Below are 13,780 nucleotides of genomic sequence, written 5' to 3'. Positions count from 1 at the left end.
ATATAGATCTTGGCTGAAGTACAGTGGTACCTTGGTTCTCAAACTTAACCCATTCCGGAAGTTTGTTCCAAAACCAAGGCGTTCCAAAACCAAGGCGTGTTTTCCCATAGAAAGTAATGCAAAATGGATTAATCCGTTCCAGACTTCGAAAAACAACCCCTAAAACAGCCATTTAACATGAATTTTACTATCTTAACAAGACCTTTGATCCATAAAATGAAAGCAATAAACAATGTACTGCAGTCACACAATCAATCAGTAGCTGAACTGGGTTCCACATAGTCACAAAAACAAAACAAAAAAGCCACAAAAACAGCAAAATAAAGTTGTTTTAGCACCGAGGTGTTTGAGAACCAAGGTACCACTGTAAAGAGTTTTCATACAGTGGATAACTAGAGAAGCTCATGAGTGGGAACTGAACCTCTGAAAGGGGTTCTTCAAAAATCTGACGCAAAATGCTCATTCCCTTTCCACAGAGGAATTTATAGGGTAAGTGATTCTACAAATTGCTCTTAGCCCATTTTCTTAAGGACTGCTGTCCTAAGATCTAGATTAATTTTGCTTTCCTGGAGTTCAAACCCTCTTTGTGATTGTAAATCCCCGGAGGTGGTAGATTTTGAGACCCATGTCCCTCCTGCTCCTTTAAACGTTCCTCTCTGTTTCTGAGGTGATGGCCAGCAGTTGTCCTTTTTATACCTGTTTTAGTCATTTGGAAATTCATCTAGTTTCTTGTTCCTAAATTATACACTGTCACATCTTTTTGTGGTTTGATCACATGGCACCCTATGACTACCAGTGCATTCTGTTACACTTGCCCCTCCCTTGTTTCTCTAATATGCAGGTTTCCTGGAGTTCTTTCAACTTTTCTGGTTCTGATTGCCTGAAAAATCCAAATGGTTTAATCTAGCATCTGCATCAAATTGGAGCCATCTCAAATCTTTGAAATGCCTTAAAAATAGACTTTTGTGGCTCTTAAAAATTAAATTATAGTCAAATTTCCTTGTTTTAAAACAAAGCTGCTTTTAATGAAATTTGAATTCAAGGCAGGGGAGTTCAAAGTTTTCTTCCTTCTATGTAGGAAGATCTGAATTACAAATGAGAAACTTTAATTGAATCAACTAATGCTGAGCTGGTGTGGTGTTGTAGTGACCATGGAACTGAACTATATGGGCCAGGAAATCCCTGGTATAGATCTTCGGCCTGCCATGAGCTTACATTGGAACCTTAGACAATCATTGGTCTCTTTCCCTTCACTTCTCATATGCAAGACATGGGATAATAATACTGACCTACCTTAAAAGGTTGTAGAATAGGAGCAAGAAATTGTATGTGAAGTATTTTGAATATTCTAAAATGTTATTTTGATGGCTACATAATTGTTATAATTATAATAATTGGTCTTGAATTGAATCCATCCTGAATTGGACAGCACAGTGAATTTCCAGAAGTGATGCTAAATCCCACACGGCACCAGGAGATCTGTGGTTGGGTCCTCCTGTTTTATTTATGTATGCACCCATCAATTTATCTCCTAAATTTTAAAATGGGGCTATGGTTTCAGCTTCTGATCGAAGCACCACCACCAGAGGATGGAGGGTTCTCACATGCTGTTTTCCAAATATAAATCCCTCTTCCCACCCTAGTTGCTGGTAGCCTAGTGTGAAGTAAGAGTGCAGGTAGAAATGGCTAGTGGCACCTTTGTATCGCCAACATCTTGTTGTTTCAACGGAAAGCTGTGAGGCATGCAAAAACTCCTTTAAGCTCAGTTATTGCCCTTGGATTTTCTGTGTAAAGTGAATGTCAACTTAGGCAACTAATAGAGGCAGTTAATAGAGTTGGCATTTAATAGAGGTTATTGTAGTGAGTCAGGTGGACCATTGTTTTATCTTCTTAATGTATGGCTACATTAGTAGTGGTGCTATAGCCTGACATGCAAGAGAAGTGGTTTTGATGAAACTGGGCTGAGGAACGTTCCACGTTGGCAGCTTTTATTTTTCTTAAAATATTGTTTAAGGGAGTCTTTAAAAAAAATAAAATTAGATTAGATTAGATTAGATTCTTTATTGTCATTACACAAGTGCAACATTGCACAAGTGCAACGAAATTGGATGCCATCCCTTAAAAACAACAAAAGCAAAACAACAACAACAACCAAACAAACCACATTCCAGCCACATCCACACCCACACCCATGCAGATAAACCTGACTGAGAAGACGAATTAAAATCAACAGACTTAAAATTCAGTTGTAACCCTTGATTTCAGTGGGTCTACGGCCAGTGTGACTTGGTTAGATATAGCCTCTTATTTTGACCTCAAGTTTCTAAAATGATTAATTGATGCTTGGTAAACTATTTTGAATAATACTTGCAGATAAGTATGGAGAGTCTGCTGAATGGAGTTTGACATCTATCATAAGCATAAAGCACGACTCTTAAATAGGCTTGCAGTAAACCATTTGCCTGATTGCATGTGGCAAGTAAAAATTGCCTGTAGGGGAACTGGTGTACTTTTCCTATGGTAGAGAAGGTGAGATAGTGACCAAATATGCATGTCAATAACTTTTTTTCTCCTCCTTTTGTGGTAAGAGCTAACAAAGCTGGAAACCTTTAGTTAATCACATTTTCTGGTTTTATCTGAACCAGGAAACTCTGGTTGCCAGCTGTGATGGGATGATGAGCTGCTTGTGCGTGAAATCCTAGTCCCTCAGAGTTTGGCCAAGTCCGCAAACCTCTGCCTACGACGGAGCCCCTCAAGCATGGCTCCGTCAGTCGCTAGCAGAGTCCGACAGTGGGCGCTTACGGAATCTCTTCCAGCATAAAAGCTCCTTAACGGAAACACGTCTTCTGGACTCTCTGCGCGACAGTTTCTGGCGAGGAGTGGGTGTCCCTATAGGAGGTCCTGAAACCTCCCCACTATTTTCGCTGGAAGTGTCCCTGAGCCATCCCTCCGACTCACTTTCCCTTGGAGCTCTTTCTCTCCCCCTGCTGGTTCCCTCTTCAGCTGCTAAGTCTCTCTCAACCTCTGTGAGCCCTTCCACCTCCTGTCCTTCTGATGGCAGTTCCCTGACATCCACCTCCCCTCCAGGGCCCCCTTCACCCCCTCCCGTCCCCTCCTCTATGGGCGGTGAGGAAGCAAAACCCCTGAAGGAACCTCCCTCATCTTCCGAAGTCTCGAACACTTCCCTCCACCGGTTGTTGTTCCTGGTCTCCAAGTACTCCTCCTCATCGGAGTCTATTCCTTCTTCCACCTCCGATTCCGTGAATCCTTCCAGTTCCTCCTCCTCGTCGGTGGTGCCGAAGTACTCCCTCCTGAACCTTGCTACAGGCTGAGGTTTCCTCGGGAACCTTTGGTGGAACGTTTCTATTAAGACCTCGTCATTGACCTCCTCTGCAGTTACCCAGGTGTTTTCTGACTCCGGTTCCCCTTCCCACGCCACCAAATATTCCACCTGATTTCCCTTCCACCTGGAATCGATGATTTCCGCTACATGGCTGCTGCGTTCCCTTTCTTCTAAGGCTGGTCCCCTGGTGGACTCCCCTTCACGTCCCCCCCTATACGGTGACAGTAAAGACCTATGGAATACTGGGTGCAATTTCATGTGGTTGGGTAACCGGAGTTTGAAAGCCACTGGATTGACCTGTTGAATGACCTCAAATGGTCCCAATCTTTTGGGTCTCAATTTCTTACAACCCCCTTTGAACGGCAACCCTTGGGTTGACAGCCACACCTGATCCCCCACCCTTATGGTTTCCCCTTCCCTTCTGTTCTTGTCTGCCTGCCTCTTATATTCTTCTTTGGCCCTTTCTAAGTTGAGTTGGAGCTGACGATGGATCGCTTCCATTTCTTCTACAAAATGTTCGGCCGCCGGGACGCTCCATCTCTCCCCTCCTCCCCCTGGAAAGGCCCTGGGGTGACACCCATAATTAGCCAAAAAGGGGCTCATCCCTGTAGACACATTCTCCGCATTATTGTAGGCAAATTCTGCCAGCGCCAACTTTTCGACCCAATCGTTCTCTCTGTCATTGACATAACACCTCAGGTATTGTTGGAGGATACCGTTTGCTCTTTCCGCCTGCGCGTTGGTTTCAGGGTGCTGGGCAGTCGAAAAATTGACCTCCACGTGCAGTAAGCTCATGAGCTTCCTCCAGAACCTGGAGGTAAATTGTTTGCCCCTGTCTGAGACCACCCTCAAGGGGGCGCCATGCAACCTAAAAATGTGTTCTACAAACAATTTCGCTGTCTCTTCCGCTGTGACTGCATGTGAGCATGCTACAAAGTGGCACATCTTTGTTAACAGGTCTACTACTACCATGATGGCTGTTTTCCCCTTGGACTTCGGCAGATCCGTCATAAAATCTATCGATACCGCCTCCCATGGCCGTTCTGGTGTGGGTAATGGTTCTAATAACCCTGCCGGTGCCCGCCTTTCCCCTTTGGCTCGCTGGCATTGTCACACCCTCTTACATACTCCCTAACATCTTCCCTCACCTTGGGCCACCAAAATTCCCTGGTAACCAACCACATGGTCTTGTGTTGTCCAAAATGCCCCGCTGTGGGGCTGTCGTGCAACTGCTTGAGTACTCTCCCCCTCAATTCCCCTTCGGGTATATACAGTGCCCCTTTGTAATACAATGCCCCATTTCTTTCCTCAAAGCCTCCGGGGCTCTCTCCCTCCCCCCTGAGACCTCTGAGCTTATCCTGGGCGTATTCATCATTCTCCGTTTCCTCTACCAGTTCTCTTTGCCCCACCAATGCCGCCCCACACACCCATCGGTCCTCTGGGATGACATGTCTCTCTTCGGTTGCTCCCTCCCCCTCCAAATACTCAGGTTTACGTGAGAGAGCTTCCGCCCTGACGTTTTCTGGGCCTGGCACGTAACAAATTTCAAAGTGGAATTTGGAGAACTCCTGGGCCCATCTCACTTGTCGTTGGTTGAGCACTCGTGCCGTTCTCCAATACTCTAAATTCTTGTGGTCTGTGCACACTTGCACCTTATGTTGTGCACCAATTAGTAAATGCCTCCATCTCCGGAACGCTTCGTGAATGGCGAGTAGTTCTCGGTCATACACCGTGTAGTTCCTCTCGGATTTATTCAGCTTCCGCGAGAAGAAGGCACACGGTCTCCACTCCGACTTACTCTTCCCGGGTTGTAGAAGCACCGCCCCTACCGCCCGGTCTGATGCATCGGTTTCTACTCTCATAGGTTTTTGTAAATCCACATGCAGGAGTTGTTCTTCCGAAGCGAACGCCCTTTTCAGTTCTTCAAATGCTCGCTCCGCCTCCGCCGTCCAAACAAATTTCTTCTTGCTGCTGAGACAGTCCGTGATGGGAGCCGTCAAGTGGGCAAAGTTCTTGATGAACTTCCGATAAAAGTTTCCAAACCCTAGGAATCTTTGCACATCCTTCTTCGTTTTCGGTGTTTTCCATTCCAGCACCGCTTGGACCTTGCCTGGATCCATGGCCAATCCCTTGTCTGACAAGCGGTACCCCAGGAACTCCACCTCCTTGGTATGGAACTGACACTTCTCCAGTTTCACCCACAGCTGGTTTGCTTGCAGCTTGCCCAACACTTCTCGGACGTCCCTCACATGCTGCTCCTCATTCTCTGAATATACCAACACGTCATCTAAGAAGGCCACGCAATTCTTGTAGAGCAAAGGTCCCAGGACGTGGTTCATAAACGCTTGAAAACACGCTGAGCCTGCTTGTAGACCGAAGGGCATAATGAGGTATTCAAAGGCCCCCAAAGGGGTGAACATGGTGGTTTTCCATTCATCTCCCTTCCTTATTCGTATCAGGTTGTATGCCCCCCGCAGGTCCAGTTTAGTAAAAATCTTTCCCTTCCTCACCCTAGTCAAAATGTCATCAATTCGGGGCATAGGGAAAGCCAGAGGTTCCGACACTGCATTTAGGGCCCGGAAGTCCACTACAAGCCTCGGTTTATCTGTGTTTTTTTTTGTCCACAAAAAACACTGGGCTGCCCCCCACCGCTCGGGACTCTCTGATGAAACATCGCTTCAGGTTTTTGTCAATGAACTCTCTTAACTCCTGCATCTCCCTGTCTGACATGGCGTACAGCTTGCCCACTGGGAGTTGGGCCCCAGGGAGTAGATTGATTTGACAGTCAAAGGGTCTATGCGGCGGCAGTTTGTCTGCTTCCCTTTCGCTGAAGACGTTGCTCAGATCGGCGTATTGTGGGGGCACCTTCCCTTTGTCCGTTACTTCCGTCCCTGCTAGGGTGACTCTGGCCCCTTCCGGAGCCTTCCCCTCTTTGCAGTGTTCTAGGCAATGCGCTGACCCAAAGGAGACCACTCTCTGATGCCAGCCCACTAGCGGATCGTGTAGCGCCAGCCAGCTCATCCCCAAAATAATGGGAGCTCCTCCCAAGGTAGCCACATTGAACGCTATCCGTTCGGTGTGCCTTGCCACCCTCATTATCATGGGAACCGTCTGTTGACTAACTTCTCCCCCTAGTAGCTTCCGCCCACCGATTGTGGTCACCTGCAAGGGATTGCTTAGAGGGATAGTCTGTATCTGGTGCTCAGCTGCAAACTCCTTACTCATGAAATTGCAGGAGCTGCCTGAGTCCAATAGCGCCTTTATCTTTAGTGGGTGTCCGTTTGTCAGACAAGGGATTGGCCATGGATCCAGGCAAGGTCCAAGCGGTGCTGGAATGGAAAACACTTCTATCACTAGAGCTGGTCTTGGAGGTTCCGGCATGGGCACTTTCACTACTCTTTGGCCTGGCTGCTGTGCCCCGACGGTGGCAGCCAGGCGTTGGCTTTTACTTGCTCCTTGCCTTCCTCCTCTTTTCCCCCAACAGCTCCCGCCATCCCTTGCCATTCCTTTCCTTGTGGGCAGACTCTGGCAAAGTGACCTGGCTGTTGGCAGAGATAACATTTCTTGGCGCTCTTCCCCTCCTTCTTCCTCCCTTCACTGGGATTTGAAACTGCGCGCGCGCGCGCGCTGTTCCAATTTCCATCGGCTCTGCTGGCGGGAAAGGTGGCTCTGGAATCTCTGGAATGCGGAAATCCCTCCAACGTTCCCCTCTCCCTTCCCGCTTCTCCAACGCCCTCGCCTCCTGGCGTGCTCCTATGGTCAGCGCGGATTTGGTCAGCTGGTCCATAGACTCCGCCCTGGGCGCCCGGGAAAGTTCATCTTTCACCGCCGAAGAAAGACCTTCTTCAAAAAGCATTTGTATGGGCTCCGCCGAGAGATCCCACCCCAATTTATGGATCAACATGGTAAACTCAGCCCAGTACTCACGGACAGATTGGCTCCCCTGTTTACAAGCCATTAACTGTCTGCGCACCACTCCCTGCTCAATGTCGCTGGAAAACATCAGGTCCATGGCGCGAAAAAACTTCCTCGTGTCCTTTAGGATCTCATTATTCACTGCCATCAGGGGCCTAACCCAGTCTTTCGCCCCCGCTTCGAGATGGCCAATCACAAAAGCCACTCGCGACTCCTCGTCGGGAAAGTCATCAAACTGCAGATTGAGAGCATATTGCATCTCTGTCCTAAAGGCGTGATAGTTCCTGGGATCCCCCCCCAAACTTCTGCACCAATCCTGGCACCTTTCTTGCGAGTGGGGTGGTTTTTCCCTTTTCTGCATCCTGAGCCCTCCTCTCCTCGAGCCTCGCCGTCTGCAGCGCTAGCTGGACCTCCAACACCCTGTACCTTTCTTCCAGGCTTGGACCCGCTCCAGCTCCTCCTGCTTCTCCGGTTTCTGCTGGGTTGCTCATGATGCCTCTCCCTGCACAAGCTGCTTTCAGAGACTGTCGGACTGCTGTGATGGGATGATGAGCTGCTTGTGCGTGAAATCCTAGTCCCTCAGAGTTTGGCCAAGTCCGCAAACCTCTGCCTACGACGGAGCCCCTCAAGCATGGCTCCGTCAGTCGCTAGCAGAGTCCGACAGTGGGCGCTTACGGAATCTCTTCCAGCATAAAAGCTCCTTAACGGAAACACGTCTTCTGGACTCTCTGCGCGACAGTTTCTGGCGAGGAGTGGGTGTCCCTATAGGAGGTCCTGAAACCTCCCCACTATTTTCGCTGGAAGTGTCCCTGAGCCATCCCTCCGACTCACTTTCCCTTGGAGCTCTTTCTCTCCCCCTGCTGGTTCCCTCTTCAGCTGCTAAGTCTCTCTCAACCTCTGTGAGCCCTTCCACCTCCTGTCCTTCCAATGGCAGTTCCCTGACACCAGCTTTGGAACTAACCAGCTTATTAAACTAGTGTCAAACTTTGACTTAATATCCCAGTCTGTTCTGAGGTGGGAGCTATAGTTTTCTGATTTGGATGAGATAGAAAACTATCGTTATTTGGATCTTTTATGGTTTAATTGTAGCTTGGGCAAAGGGCTTGTTCATGATTTGCTTATTAAGCAAGGATCATCAGAACTGGCGGCAAAAAAGTGCTGTGTATGTGTGATTTATCCCTCTAAACTGCCATATCACCTTAAACGCAAGGGCTGCAAGTGGTGAAATCTTACTTTTATGGAAGATTTCCTTTGACGGCATTAAAGGAACAAAGATCGGGTCAGAAAACATTTCCTGCAACTTTTACCTTCATTAATACTCAACCGGAACAAGTCTTTTGAAAGATACAAGTTTAAGGCAGCCTTTTTAACCATACATCCTGATAATGTTGTTAGATTACAAGTCCCATCCTTCCTAGCTAGGAAAACAAGTGATCAGAGATTATGGGAGTTGTAGTCTAGCAACATCTGGGTACCCAACCAAGATTGAGAGAGGCTGGTTCAGAGAGTGAAGGGAACAGTTTGTGGTTTTGAACAAACCCTATCCTCTACTTTCACAACTTTCATCAGTCTGAAGTGGTGTATTTAGAAATGTTTTCTGGCAGCCAGGAGGCCTAGGGACTTGTTTTGTAAAAGAAAGATTGAGAGAGCACTGAGGTTCTTAGAATGATTATAATTATACATCATATAATAAAGAACGATAAGCGCATGGTCACAAAAAGCTGAGGTACTTCATACAAGTAAATTTTGTCCTCTGCAGTGCGTTAGCCTGACACCATGGTGGGTGAAGAAAATATCTCCGTAAGGAATCGCCGATCAACTTATGAGACTGCAGAAGAGAAAGAAGACTTGTCAAAGAGGCATGAAGCAGACTGGTCTTTCCCACAATCAAGCAATGGTGAGATTTCTTCATCAGTAACTGCAGAGATCTTACCTGATTTAGCAGATGAAATGATAAGCAGTGAAATGATTTTAAATCTGCATGTGAACAAAAGATCTGAAGTAAATATGAATCTAATTGTTTCCAGTGTTCACCATGTTCAGTGGGTTTACTCTGAATCAAATTTTGTTGACTTCAACCCAGTGCATGTATCTTTGGTGGTGTAGTTCAGCGTGGTACTCAGCCAGTTCTGAGTGTGTTTGCCTTGTGCTAATAACTTGACCTTAGCACTGTATTTGTTCCCTGACTTGTTTTCTTTTAGCTGTGTGCCAAATTTGTGAAGCCAGCGGAGGGGATTCTTCTAGAGAACTAGTATGACCTGACTAGGAAATGTATCTATACCTAAATTATCCGTGTTGTAGTTTTTGTTTCAACAGCTACCAGATATTTGCCTCAAGATGTGAATACTGGCATACATTGCTAAGCTTGTTTACTCAAATTCAAGCTGGGTGTGAAACTGCCTTCTACTGAGTTGGACCAGCAGTTCATCTCACCCAGTACTGCTTACTCTTGACAGGCAGTAGCTCTTCAGACCACGTTATTGTGGTCGGGTGGGATTCCACCAAGTCTTTTTTTTTTTTAATAAAATATTTATTGAGATTTTTTAAACAACAAAAATAACATCAAACAGATAAAAAACAAAGAAGCATCAGAATAAGATTATAAGAAAAAGTAAGAATATAAAAAGAAAATACAGATAAAATAAAAATATTCATGAATCAAATTTTCATAAACTTTGGACTTCCTCACGTCCCCCTTCCCTGCGTTCCCAACCATGTTATTATATGCAGCAATTTGTTACCTTACTTCCATTCTTATTTTGTAAATCTCAAATATTCAATTTCAACTTTAGAATTATATTAGTCATAAATTCAACTGCTTATATTGAACCAAATATTGCTTCAAATTTCAACATTACCTTAGACATCACATATTCTCATATATCTTACAATAATTTTGCTGCTGCCATGTTTCTTTCAATCGTGCACTCTCCTAGCATTCATACAATTTGTAGTGTTTTTGTAAGTAATCTTTAAATTTTTTCCAATCCTCTTCCACCGTCTCTTCTCCCAGGTCTCGAATTCTGCCAGTCATTTCAGCCAGTTCCATGTAGTCTATCAGTTGCGTCTGCCATTCTTCCAGAGTGGGCAAATCCTGTGTCTTCCAGTGCTTTGCGATGAGTATTCTTGCTGCTGTTGTTGCGTACATAAAGAAAGTTCTATCCTTCTTTAGCACCCCTTGGCCGACAATGCCCAGAAGGAAGGCCTCTGGTTTCTTAAGGAAGGTATACTTAAATACCTTTTTTAATTCATTATAAATCATTTCCCAGAAAGCCTTAACCCTTGGGCACGTCCACCAAAGGTGAAAGAATGTTCCTTCAGCTTCTTTACATTTCCAACATTTGTTATCGGGCAAGTGATATATTTTTGCCAGCTTAACTCCACCAAGTCTTTGTGTGCGCAGAATGAGGTCCACTCGCCCAACCAGCCTTTCCTTGCCCGCGGGCCTTAGGTTGCCGATCCCTGGTGTAGATGCATTTATGAGATTTCTTCATCAGTAACTGCAGAAATCCTATCTGAATAAATATAAGAATTTATCAGTGGATTTATTTTGACTCTGCAAATGAACAAAAGTTCTGAAGTACAGTAAATAGGAATTCTTCCTCAGATCTTAAATAATGGATTGTTTCCAGTGTTCACCATGTCCAATGGGTCTACTATGAGTAAAACTTTGTTACAACCCAATACATGTATTTTGGCTTTCCAATCTTTCTGGACCTGTTGGCACATCTGTAAAGTGGGTTGGTTGTTGTGTTGCTACACACACCCTACGACAAAGCACATCTTGTAAACTATCTTTGCCTTGTACGACAAAGCACATCTTGAAAACTATTCTATCATTTGTGATAGGAAAACATGCTGCTTTCAAGCCAAGTTTCGGTGTGTGGGTTGTGGGTGTGTAATATTGTGGGTGCCTGGGATGGCCTCTGCTGACTTGTGCACTTAGGGTTGTCATATCGATGGCCACTGGATTCTAACCATAGCTGAGAACTCAAATGATGAATTGAGTTATGATGAATTTGCATAGCTGGCAAATTGTGTTTTCAAGCTGCTCCTGTTTTCTAGCCTCACAGCACTCAACATTGTAATCTCAGTCCTGTTTGAAAGCTCAGACCCTGTCTCCAGGGAGCAGGACCTTTGGGATGCTGAGCGATGGCCCTGATTGTGGTCTGTCAATCTCCAAAAAATGCCATACCATCTTCATATTTCCTTAGCCATGGGTTGGCGTGACGTCTGAAGTAAGCCAAAAGAGGCTTTTTTCCTGGATTGGTTGATCGATTATTTATTTATTTATTTATTTATTTATTTGACCACTTATTCCTAAATGGGCCTAACTTATTATTAAGCGGCCCTGTTCTTAATTTAGCACCTTTTTTGGTTCGGATAAAAGGTCTAACGAGTTAAAAAAATCCAAGCCTGATGCGAAGAATCTGCCTCGGTTCGCATAATGTTTTATGTCATTTCTTGGGTTTTTGGGTGGAAAGAATCCTTCATGGAAACGGAATGTTCTGCCCCTGGAGTTTGATAGGGGATTGGGCTGGTGTACCACTAAAGATAATATGCAAGGGTATGTGTTCCTGGAAGGGCTTTGAAAATGCCTTTGTCCTTCTCTCAAATAGTGTTGGATTTCAGCTGTGACTAATCTGTCTTGAGAAAAGCATGTGGGATCTTTGTCTTGTAGTCCGGAACTTGCAAGGCCGTGGTAATTTCCCAAGGTGGAGGTTACTCCAGGTCATTCCTTAGTCTTGCAAACACAAATGATATGTCAGAAGAATGAATGTGCAGGGGGAAATTGAAGCTGAGGAGGAAGAGGACATAGTTGGTTAATATTAAACACAGGCTCATTTGTTTTTTTCTTTGGAAAGTTACTTTTCTTTCTCGTTTCTCTCCTGCCTTTCCCATCCGTTCAGTGGCTTGTCATTACTATTTACATACGTCACAATTTATCGTTATGTTATTTTTAGCCTGCTTTTCAGGCAGTGGGAGCTCCCAAAGTAGCTTTCATACACTCCTCAATTAAAAGTGAGCGTCAATGAAACACTGCTAAAATGACCACAAACAGCTAATCAAATATTAAGAGAAAGTATAGGTAAGTCTTTTTATATAACTCATTAAAGCCAGAGTTTCCTTAATGCTTGGGCTATACTATAAACACTTTGGCAAAGAAGAGAGATATGTGATGTTCCTTCAGATAATGCTGTGTGTTGCAGGTAACTTTTCAACTTGGTACTAAGCCAACTCTGAGCGTGTTTGCCTTGTGCTAATAATCTGACCTTAGCACTGTATTTCCCCCCTTAACTGAATAGTTTCTCTTTTAGCTGTGCTTCAGCTCTGTGAAACCACTGTAGGGTATTCTCACTAGTGCTCTAGTTTTACCTGACCAAGATACAAATCCATAGCTCACTCATCTGCATTGTACTTTTTATTGAAAGAGGTACCAGACATTTGCCCCTGGGTGTGAAAACTGGCATTCATTGCTAAACATGTTTACTCAAATTCAAGCTGGGTGTGGAACTGTCTTCTACAGTGGTACCTCAGGTTAAGTACTTAATTCGTTCCGGAGGTCCGTTCTTAACCTGAAACTGTTCTTAACCTGAAGCACCACTTTAGCTAATGGGGCCTCCCGTGGCTGCCGCACCGCCGGAGCACGATTTCTGTTCTCATCCTGAAGCAAAGTACTTAACCCGAGGTAATATTTCTGGGTTAGCGGAGTCTGTAACCTGAAGCGTATGTAACCCGAGGTACCACTGTACTGGGTTGGACCAGCAGTTCATCTGACCCAGTACTGCTTACTCGTGACAGGCGGTTGCTCTTCAGACCACCTTATTGTGAACGGGTGGTTTTCCACCAAGTCGCTGTGTGCGCAGAATGAGGTCCACTCGCCCAGCCGGCCTTTCCCTGTCCCGTAACGCATCAATCTGCTCTGGAGAGTTGGGGGAGTCTCCTCAGAACAGGTTTAGGGGTCATGCAGGGGGAAGAGAGAAGGGAAAGTGTCATTGCACGAGTGAACCACATACCCTACTTAGCACTATGTTGAATTCCACCCATCATTTGCAACTGGAGATGCCAGATCTTGAACCTGGGGTTTTCTGCTTGCAACACATGCATCTTCCAATGACCTGAGCTGTGCCCCACTTTCCAGGTCCCTCTGTCAGGTGTACTCTCTGTCTGAGCTCAGTAGACTGTATATGGGTTGGACCCACCACCCCATTCACAAAAGAGGACACCAATTTGCATGTGCTTTATGTCATCTTCCAACTTATGTCCCACTCTGGGTGGGGTGGAGACCTGAAAAAATAGGTTGGGGGCTAAACACAAGTAATAAGATGTCAAACAAATAAAATGTAAGCTTCCTCCAGAAATGTATTTTCATACTAGGCAAAGCTTGTTGAATTTCTGCAGGGAGAGTATTGTGCCTGAGAAAGCATCAGCTACAACAGCTCCAGTCTCTTGTGGGAAGGAATTTAAGGATGTGGTGGGTGGGTGCAGTTAAGCAGATTGCTACAACAACATGGGGTGTGT

The 13,780-nt window shown here is 45.4% G+C and overlaps 1 protein-coding gene across 2 annotated transcripts in view; it reads left to right on the top strand.

Annotated features, from left to right (window-relative positions):
- SOAT1 (sterol O-acyltransferase 1) overlaps positions 1–13,780 on the top strand; it is a 39,860-nt gene that overhangs the window by 2,233 nt on the left and 23,847 nt on the right. For both annotated transcript variants that reach the window (XM_028732372.2, XM_077928257.1), the window contains exon 2: positions 9,018–9,155. In XM_028732372.2, coding sequence (XP_028588205.2) covers positions 9,035–9,155 — 121 coding nt within the window. In that variant the 5' untranslated portion in view covers positions 9,018–9,034. The remainder of the gene's footprint in view (positions 1–9,017; positions 9,156–13,780) is intronic.

This window comes from Podarcis muralis, chromosome 5 (assembly GCF_964188315.1).
Source record: "Podarcis muralis chromosome 5, rPodMur119.hap1.1, whole genome shotgun sequence".
Taxonomy (NCBI): Eukaryota; Metazoa; Chordata; class Lepidosauria; order Squamata; family Lacertidae; genus Podarcis; species Podarcis muralis.
Note: the sequence above shows the minus strand (reverse complement) of the source record. Positions and strands in the feature narration are given on the sequence as shown.